This window comes from Lycium barbarum, chromosome 9 (genome assembly GCF_019175385.1).
Source record: "Lycium barbarum isolate Lr01 chromosome 9, ASM1917538v2, whole genome shotgun sequence".
Lineage (NCBI taxonomy): Eukaryota > Viridiplantae > Streptophyta > Magnoliopsida > Solanales > Solanaceae > Lycium > Lycium barbarum.
Window position 1 is genome coordinate 81,043,057 of NC_083345.1, and position 10,752 is coordinate 81,053,808.

At 35.3% G+C, this 10,752-nt stretch overlaps 1 protein-coding gene across 1 annotated transcript; it reads right to left on the minus strand.

The window, feature by feature from the left end:
- Window positions 1-3,177: 3,177 nt before the first annotated feature.
- LOC132609002 (syntaxin-31) lies at window positions 3,178-10,197 on the minus strand. The gene is made up of 6 exons (XM_060322834.1): window positions 9,753-10,197; window positions 7,998-8,248; window positions 7,772-7,914; window positions 7,236-7,274; window positions 5,816-6,013; window positions 3,178-3,634 (listed from the first exon to the last, which is right to left on the minus strand). The coding sequence occupies exons 1-6, from the start codon at window positions 9,970-9,972 to the stop codon at window positions 3,475-3,477; spliced, it is 1,011 nt and encodes a 336-aa protein (XP_060178817.1). The 5' UTR covers window positions 9,973-10,197; the 3' UTR covers window positions 3,178-3,474.
- Window positions 10,198-10,752: the final 555 nt, after the last annotated feature.

A 10,752-nucleotide genomic window follows, 5' to 3' on the forward strand; every position in this document is an offset into this window, starting at 1 on the left:
TTACCGAGGACATGACCTTAGATAGGAAGGTGTGGAGGACCCACATTAGGGTAGAAGGCTAGTATATAAGTCTCGTTATCTTTCCTTATTAGTAGGCGCATTAGCGCATTATAATTTCTTGTGCTTTGATTTATGTTATTATTTGCTACTTTCTGTACTTTGATTACTCTATTTTATCTGTGCCGCTTTCGTGATTTGCATTTCCATATCGCTTTGAATTCCTTGATTATCCTGTTTTATTGTGTCGCTTGCATTATTTCATTGCAATATCGTTTTAAATCTTTTAACCTTATCTGACCCCCTTTTTATGCTTATATTGAGCCGAAGGTCTCTCGGAAACAGCCATCCTACCTTGGTAGGAGTAAGGTCTGCGTACATTATACCCTCCCCAGACCCCAAGATGTGGGATTTCACTGGGCTGTTGTTGTTGTTGTTGTGCTGGCGGCTGCTGGTGCTGGCTGCTGCAGCTGCTGGTTGCGGGCTGCTGCTGCTGTTGCTGGTGGCTGCTGCTGCGGCTGCTGGTTGCTGCTGCTACTAGCTGCTGGTGCGGCTGCTGGCTGCTGGCTGGTGCTGCTGCTGCTGGTGCGGTTGTTGGCTACTTCTGCTGGCTGCTGCTGGTGCTGGCTGCGTGCTGGTGCTGGCTGCTGCAGCTGCTAGTTGCTGGCTGCAGTTGCGGGCTGCTGCTAGTGGCTGTTGGTTGCTGCTGCTGCGGCTGCTGGCTGTTGCTGCGGCTGCTAGTTGCTGGCTGGCGCTGCTGCTGGCTGGCTGCTGCTGTTGATACTTGATCATGAATCATTTAGTAACTGGTGACTATTGCTTAACCAATGCCAAAAAATCGAATTAGAAAACCGAAATCGAACCGAACTTCAAAACACCGTACCGAACCAAACTAATTCGGTGCGGTGTTCGGTTTTCACTTTAAAAAAACCGAAACCGAAATACCGAACTGAACTTTGAAAAAACCGAACCGAACAACTGAACGCCCACTCCTAAGATAAACCTCAGAACCAACAACAATTGAACCTTACAACACAAATAATAATTGAAAATAAAAAGAGTAAAATGAAACCTTCTAGGGTAAGAAAGAAGTTGTGACAGCATTTCTTGATCAAGCGATTCAAATGGAGTCGGATTAGATTAAAATAAAAAAAAAAATAAAAAAAACCACAAATGAAGACTTATGCATATATATATATATATTTTTTTTTAAAAAAAAAATCCATTGTTTCTTCATTTCCAGATTATTATGAGGATCGTGAAAATTTAGATTAAAAAAATACAAAAAATAACTAGAAATGGAAGGCATATTTTCGAAAATGGGTACAGAAAATGGATAGCACAAAGTTTGTGTTGTGTGAGAGAGAATTAGAATTTGAAGAAAAAAAAAATGGAGGGAGTTCTCTAGACTAAAACCCTAGGATTTTCATAGAAATCAAAGGAAGTGATGTTTGCGATCTAAGAGAGATGGAGGGAAACTTCTAGATGGTTTTAATCGGGTGAGATTATTTGATCGGTGCATTATTTAGTTGGGTATACAATGGGTTAAGTCTTTTTTTTTTTTTTTTGCTTTTAATTAATCTACGTGGATCATATATGAGCTAATAAGTCCAACTGAACCGCACGTGTATACACGTTACAAAAGTGTATGAGCTTGAGGGCGTTTGTAAATTCACTTATTCAAGCATAGGAGTGTCTTTAGTATTAGGCATAGTTTCAAAGACGAAAGTAATAATTCGCGTCAAGTTTAAGGGTGTTACCTAAGGAATTTGGAACCCCTGTTCTTTATGTTGTGAATAATAATACAGAAAATGTTTATTCCTGTTCTTTATGTTGTGAATAATAATACAGAAAATGTTAAATAAACAGTAATACATGGTTTGTAATACGAAATAACCTAATTTAAAGATATTTTGATCTGAAAATACTCTTAGATGCATTTTTAAATCTACATTCTATAACATAAATTCACGTATAATTTATATTAAAATTAATAATATATCATTTGCTTTCTAGTATTAAATTTGATAGAAGCTATGTGATATTGGAGTACGCCCCAGGGGATTTGATGTAGACAGCCTACCCTAATGCAAGCATGACTGTTTTCACAGTTCGAACTAGTGACCTATAGGTCACACAGAAACAACTTTACGGTTGCTCCAAGGTTCCCCTTCTTATACAGAATTTTATACCGTAAACTAAACATAGAATACGTAATAGTACAAAATTTTATAACGATACTACAAAAATTCTTCTACTTCAAACCATGGGTTTCGCAGTTGGTATCTAAACTAATGTTTTGCTTCATAGAAGTACCTGAACTTTATTTTGTAACTACAATATGCATACACTTATGTATAAACTTATGCATACACTCATGTTTCGGCCGGTGAGTACTATCACATCTAAAATAATTTAAAATTTATTTTGAAAACCTAGATTTTTCATATGCCCATCCATTTTTTAATACCAACACAGTTAATTAACTAATTAACATTGAGAGTACCTGACCCGTTTTTAATAGAGGGTCAGCTGAATGAACTTAAAACAGATTTGATTTTCCTCTTTCCCTTCACCCTTTCTGTGAAACAAAGCATTAGTTAAAGGTACCATGCATGAAATAAACCTGGCAAACCACACGTTCTAGGTTCAAAGGGCAACACTTCGGCAGAAGTCCACCAGAGCCCAGGATGAACGCCGATGACAAATAATGCATATGCATTATGCAAGATGACAATAAAATGATTTCCTGGTTTATATGCTGATGCCTCTCTCTAAAAGCTGAATAGACTTACCAAAGCAGCAGAACAACTGAAAGGAGACCATAAGACCAAGAAACATCTAAAAATAGCAAAGAACTAATGAGATGAATGAAATCTCTTTCGAATCTAGTATTAAAATGATGTCTCAAACATCTCTCCATCTTTAGTAAACTTTAGCTATCATATCACATCCCCAGAAAAAAAAAAAAAAAAAATCATATGGAGCGTGGTGACATATGAACCAAGTATTTCAGGTTGCAGAAACTCTAATGCAAGCAAACACGTAACAGAAGAAGTCATCCGAGCAACTTAGTGCTACATATGGGCGTACCAGTAACTTTAGATTAATGATCAAGATATAAAATCAATGAGCATTCCCTGCCTCATTCAAAGGGAAATGGAATTTAAAAGAAACCCGTAAATTCAAATGTCAGTTATTCTTCAAACATTGATACAGAACTTCATTCGTTTGCTGTGCAACAATCAACTTCACTAAAAAAAAAAAGTATCAATATAATTTGGTTGGGTGTGTGTTTATCTGCAAGAAATTTGCCACTACAGTACCTATGTTACAAAGGACAGCTAAGTATTACACCCTCAGAGCAAGCTATTGGGAGAAATCGGCTTTTGATTACTACTAAGCCCACAAGATAATCTAGTAGAGGAATACCGCCAGATGTAACAATGACAGTGTAACTACCTCCCCTAACCGACATCAAGCCAGAAAAAATATAAATACGCAGAGAAAAAGTAGCACCACAAGAAAAATTTTGATCATGAGAGACCTGTTTGATGATATTCGGTTTAAGTACTTCAATAAAGCACCTTGTGCCCCTTCAACATTTGCAAGTGACTCATCCATATTATCATCAATCCTGCAGAAAACAATTGGGAAATCTAGTACTTAAACCAAAGTAGTAAGGCAAGAACAAGGAAAACAAAATAAAATATTCCTAAGTGGATTTCAACTTCAAGTGCCAACGGAAAATGTATTAGTGAGTTAATTTCCCCTTCCTGAATCAACTCCGCCTTCTAATCTTTCCCAGAATATGTCCATTATAGGATATTTTTTCCTTTGTTTGCTCGGACTCTTCAAAAATCTCATCGGGTGCATGTCGGATCCTCCGACACGGGTGTGGCAACAATTTTGGGAGAGTCTGAGCAACATAGATTTTTTCAATACCAGTGCAAATGACACTCTTCCAATTATTGGAACAACCCAACGTGTTTGACGCAATTCTACTGAAAGCTTTTATCCTATTCAACTTTCACAGCTTTCAAATTCAAAACTCATTTAACTACTTAGATTTTAAACCTTGATGCAATACTTTTCTATCAAACTAACTTTTCAACCATTACCTCAATAACTTCTTCAGCTCTTATAAAATATAAAAGGTGAAATAATATGGTAAACTCCCTTAAGTCAAATGGTATAAAAGAAGGGAGCATATACAAAAGTATAATATGGCCCCTAGTTTTTTTAATCAGTTTATATGGCCCCTAGTTTACACTTCTCGACGCCATCTTTTCTACTTTAATCCTGAAAAAGTAAAAGAAGAAAACAAAAAGCTATCAAGATCCATACATCTTCCCCTCTTTTAAGTTCTAATACTAAAGAATCGAACTCTTTAAACAGTATCTCCACCTTAGTTTGATTAGTAGGATTTACTTGTTTAACGTTTGACCTAGCATCTGGTAGTTATATATTCCCTCCGTCCCAATTTAAGTGTCTTAGTTTGACTGGGCACTAAGTTTAAGAAACGAAAGAAGACTTTTGAATCTTGTGGTCTTCAATTAAAGATGTGTGTAGTCCTTCAAATCTTGTGATCTTAAACATGCCATGTAGAATGTTGGAATTGGAAAATTTACTAAATATAGAAAGAGGCGCTCTTTTTGGGACAGACCAAAAAGGAAAGTAAGACGCTTAAATTGGGGAAGGAGGGAGTGTTTATTTTTGTTATTGTTCTAGAAGCTACCTAGTAAACATCACCTAACTACTCTTTCGAACTAAGATAAAAATTAACCAAAAGAAGGATAATTAAAAAGATCCCAATTATAGAAAAATAATGCTGATTCACTAAACAATAAATAAGTCAAACAAAATGGGGCAGCGAGAGCATCACATAGAATCTCAGCGCCAAGCCAAAATTATCATTCTACTTCCAATGCAATTGAGACTTCAATCACTGAACTATCATTTTTGTAGCTTTTCTTCATGTAATTGTATGCTAATATTACGTTGAAATACTGTACAGCAGGGAAATGAGGTAACCAGAAAATGTCTGAGCATTTGAACTATAAGCAAATCAGAAATTTTGCATCAAATGGAAATGTTATCATACGTATGATTAAACTGGTGAAAGGACTAGGCCAGGGACATATTAATGATTCATGATTTACTCTCAAGCAATAGAACGACCAACAAAAGAAGATTCACTCTCAAGCAATACCAGTATCCAATACCCAAATCACCAAAAAGTAAGTAACAACCTAAATAAACTTTTTCTTAGTCCTCATAAAACTGTTATTCGAGACTAGCATAATCTTTTTATCAGTAAGACTAGGATAGTTAAGACCTACAAAATTTAACAGTCCAACAAGCAGACAAGCTATATCAGTGTCAGGTCATCTATTTAACAGTGTGACCGGTTGGATCAGGTCAGATTTAGTTACATTGGTGATGCTCCCAACTTCTTTATTCAGATCAATAGACAGATAGATTTGTCATATTTCTTCTGCCAACAACAGAAACATAGGTTCATATCTAACTATAGCAACTACTTAATTGGGTCACCATGGAGTAGCCCACGGAGATTTGTCTTTACTCTCTGAACTTTGTACACCGTTATTTAGGAGCAGGGCTTCATCACTTCAAGATTAGTCTTCTAGTTGTCCTGTTCCTCACAGATAAGAGAGACCTATTTTCGACGTATTTTCTACAGTCCAAAAGAGTGCCGAGAAGGACTAACATGTAATGTTATACATTCAGATGGAGAGAAAACAAAGACAAATATATATGAAACATAAAGAAAAAACAGACACAAGGATTTCACAACCTGATAGCAAGCTCCCCTTGCTGTGCAACCATTGTAGCTAGATGGGTGAAGATCCCACTCAATTCTGAAATAGTGGATTCAACATTTTGAAGAGCAGTTGCCCTACTTTGCGAGTAACTTTCTTGTCTTGGAACCACCTCTTGTAACATGGACATTTCCATTTGTTGAGATGGAGGATTGTCTGAAGCCAATCTCCGCCTGAATATGCAAGGTACCGATAAATTATCAAGGAAAATAAATGTAGAAGATTTGAATATACAAAAGATTTCAGCATAATCAAAGAAGGCAATATTATTGTTTAATCCCCTGATAAATACATCAGATCGCTCACAATCGAGAAGAAGGAGATGATAAGAGCCAAGAAAGAAAATCCCCTGGCACTAACCTCCAATTAACGTTTCTTTAACTTCGGATCAAGAAGGAGAGGCAGAAATAAAGAACACTGTTTATCAATCCAAAATTAGGAGACAGAACCAACTATGAGAGGCAACATACAAGACGATTACCAGTAAGGGGAAGATCTAAAGAAAAAGAAGAAGATTCAAGGAGTTCTCCTCCGTTAAGAAGAAGCCCAAAGAGAATAAGCTGGTAATGCATGAATTTATTTTTTTCCTTCAGGTGATATGTTTATCTAGAACATTATAGGTGCAGAGAATTTTCCCAAATTTCTTTTTTTCAGGTTTTAAATTTTGTCGACCCAACACTGTTGGATAAAAGTTTTTCAGTTTTTGCAAAAGCTGAAAAATTCTTGACATGTGTTTCGGAAAAACTGGAAAGATTTTCTCTTTTGGAGTTTCAACACTTACTGAAAAACAAAAACCCTAATTATGATCATTGGATGTGATTCAATATCTTCAAATCAATGAAAAAACACTTGGAACTTTTGCATTCACGTACTCCTCACTTGTGCTTGGATGAATAAGTCGACAAGGATCCATCTGATTCATATTATGATTTAACAATAAAGAAGTCAGTCAATTATGTAGTTAGCTTTGGTATGCCATTTGTAAAGCCAAAAAAAGAAAACACATTTTTTAAGTAATAAAAATTGCTTGCAAATTGGATTTTTCTACTTTTTGATGTCAAGTTAAACCAAGCACTATAGGAATAATTTCTCCCTCATTTTTTGTAATCCAATGTGACATGAAATAAAGCTTAATAAATAAAATTGACCTGTCCATAACATGCATAAAGATGAGACATATTGGAAATGACAATTTAGTATGATTCGGAAAAGATTAAGCTACCAATTTACCCTGGTTCTGCAATGAATATTTTTGACAATTTAATTGTTATTTTGTTGAATAGTAGAAACGTGTAATCCTAAAAGAGAAGTTTCCCACATGAATGGACACATGGGGAGAAGCAAATATATAAGATTGAAAAAATATGATGTATTTGATTGACTTTTGGAGCTTACCTTAATTGGTTGCTGACCTGAACATCATTTGCAGGTAACCTGATTTGCAAGGAACAGAAGAGAAAGATAAATTACAAAGAGCACGCGCTGGCTGGCACAGACACCCGTTATCTAGCAAACATGATCAAAATGTCTATTGTAGAGATAAATTTTCCAGAAAAAAACAATAGATACATACACACACACACACACACAAAAAAAAAAAAAAAAAAAGGTTTAAACTTTAAAGAAAAAATATTAAACCCAAATGCTCATAGATCAAGAGTGCCCATAACTTGTTAAATAATACAAAATTAACATCTACCCTAAAAAGAAAAATATATCAAATATCATCGATTCAAGTTTGCATATGCTAACATGCGGATCTAGTTTTGGAATTTATTTCTATTTATAATAATTTTTGAAGTCAAATGAGATGTAGGTAAATATAAGCACTTAGCAACCAGCCATTTATTAATAACAACGCACATTTCAGAACTTATCATTGTGATCAAAGCCACTTCCCCTCCTAAGCCCAAAAGAGAAAGTAAGCTTACACTGATGAGTGTAGACCACCTCCTGATGGAGGAGTTGACCAAGGGGGTGGCTCTGCTACAGTCTTTGGAGGTTGCCTCAGAGGATTTTCTCTTGCCAGATTCGTAGAAAATATTTGTTTCCGGTCCTCATGCGCTCTCATATTCTGCAGTGAAAACATAAAGTTCCCCAGTTAGATCATGAGTAGTTGATGTTAAATGAAATGATAACAGCCCACTTGGCAATAACCTTTGTCCTTATAGTCAGTGCATCCTGGAAAGATTTTGTAGCTGTCATAAGTCTGGTCTTCAGATCATCACAAATAGCAGTACAATGAACAACAGTATCTTTTGAATGAGTTCCATCAGCTACCTCCATGTCTTGGAGGGCTTGTAAATCAGAAACTCCCACGTTAAGTGTTGTGATATCATTTTTTATCAAAGCTGTTAATTCTTGGATTTCTTTGCTTGGATCGTCAAAAATGGATGATCGTTTTGCCACTGTATTTTGAAGCAAACATAAAATTCTGATGTCAGTTAGAAATTGGATCTTTAAGCAATGCTAGAGAACACGCTATTTTCTCTATCTTAAGCTGAACATAAAGGCTTTTTCTATGTTCTGCTGAAAAATGTCGGCACTTTGGAAATTTGTTCCTCATATATAAATCAAAATACTACTGGGGTTACACTTGTACACTTACTAACATGTTAATGAAACTAACATTATCAGTGTATATCTACAGCCACCTCATAAAGTAACAAATATTTTGAACCAAATAAATTATTTGTTATGAAAGTTAATTTCCTTTGAGTTCAGGAATGTAAAATCTTAATTAAAGTAACACTGCAAGGACTATCTGAAGAATTCTCATCAATTCCATGTCAATGAGCGCAGAATGATATACTAATAGGTGAACTAGCCAACAACAAGGTGTCATTACTGTACAATGGTGCTATAGAAAAGTGGCAATCAACTAACAAATATGCGGTACCAGAAACTGAATCCACTAAAGAATTAAACTTGTCGTAATTGAAACAAAGTTCCAACTAGCTTGTACAACAATTGAATTCAGACTATTTTTTTTATTATTTTTTTTTTTAATTAGCGCCGGGTGTCCGAGTCTCTGAATTCAGACTATTCTAGTTGCATCAAAACCATCTTCTTCTTTTTTTAATACAATACTCCAATTCCCAAAGAGATGTTATCAACACAGTAACATACTAACATCAAATGTAATTGAACCTACTAATACCTGTACTGTCGGCATATATAAATCAAAATACTACTGGGGTTACACTTGTACACTTACTAACATGTTAATGAAACTAACATTATCAGTGTATATCTACAGCCACCTCATAAAGTAACAAATATTTTGAACCAAATAAATTATTTGTTATGAAAGTTAATTTCCTTTGAGTTCAGGAATGTAAAATCTTAATTAAAGTAACACTGCAAGGACTATCTGAAGAATTCTCATCAATTCCATGTCAATGAGCGCAGAATGATATACTAATAGGTGAACTAGCCAACAACAAGGTGTCATTACTGTACAATGGTGCTATAGAAAAGTGGCAATCAACTAACAAATATGCGGTACCAGAAACTGAATCCACTAAAGAATTAAACTTGTCGTAATTGAAACAAAGTTCCAACTAGCTTGTACAACAATTGAATTCAGACTATTTTTTTTATTATTTTTTTTTTGTTTAATTAGCGCCGGGTGTCCGAGTCTCTGAATTCAGACTATTCTAGTTGCATCAAAACCATCTTCTTCTTTTTTTAATACAATACTCCAATTCCCAAAGAGATGTTATCAACACAGTAACATACTAACATCAAATGTAAGTGAACCTACTAATACCTGTACTGCATTAATTGAATTTCAGTAAATCTCAACATTTACAAAATGAAGCCTACAAGTCTCATGTATCAGTTTCATTGGCGATTTGAGTTCCAGCTGAAAATAACGCTACAACAAAGATGAGAATAAGAGGAAGTTACATTTAGCGAGTCTATCAATTTTGTGAGAGGTTTGGTGGATGGTTAAGCCAATTTTGGAAGCCTTCTTGTTAAATTCAGATCGATCCGGGGATTTAGAGGTAGAAGGGGGGAAACTGTGTTGTGACTGATCAGGTGGTGCGGTGTTTCCTGAGATCTTCTTAAATGTTTTGGAGAGAGATGCGAATTCGGGGGTTCGATCTCGGTACGTCGAAGTTGCCATTGACGTTTGATGAGGGCACAGGCACAGACACAACGACGCTATCTAATTGCAAATGTTGGTCATGCGTCTAGGGATATGGCGGGGAAGGAACCCTGCCGGTGAGATGCCAATGTTGTGGGGTCGGAAGATGTATTCATTCACACGATCGAAATTGGGGGAACAAAAAAGTTGTATTCTAAGGATTTGCCTTTCTTTTTCTTTTTTCAATGTAAGGATTTATCTATTTAGATGAGGAGTTACTTTAAAGGGCCAAATACATAGTAACATCATTGGTATACCAGATGGAATAGCAATTTCATGGGATAAATATGAAATTATTTTATATCATATTTGGTGGTGGAATAAGAGATAACAATTTTATGGGATGTACTAAAATTATTCATTAGCTATTCCATATAGAAGATGAATAATTAATCTCATGGGATGTCCTTGTCTATCCCATCCCGCCTACTAAACGAGTTCAAAATTGACTTAAATTTTCATTTTAACACCTCAACTTTCCCTTATACCTATTAAATACTCCAATACATATCAATTTATGTCTATTAAAGACCTAAGCACAATCTCTTTTTTAGCAAAAGTGTGTGAAATTCAAGTGCACTGACATGAAAAATGTACCAATCAGCGAAGCGAAGGACAACTGTTAAATAAAAAAAAAACTTTTTTCTTCTCCTTCATATTATTCAATTTTTTTCTTAAATTCCAACCTTAAAAAATATAAAGAGAAAATCATTGGCATCTTGTCTGAAACGTCATTGGAATAATCCTCAACAATATGGC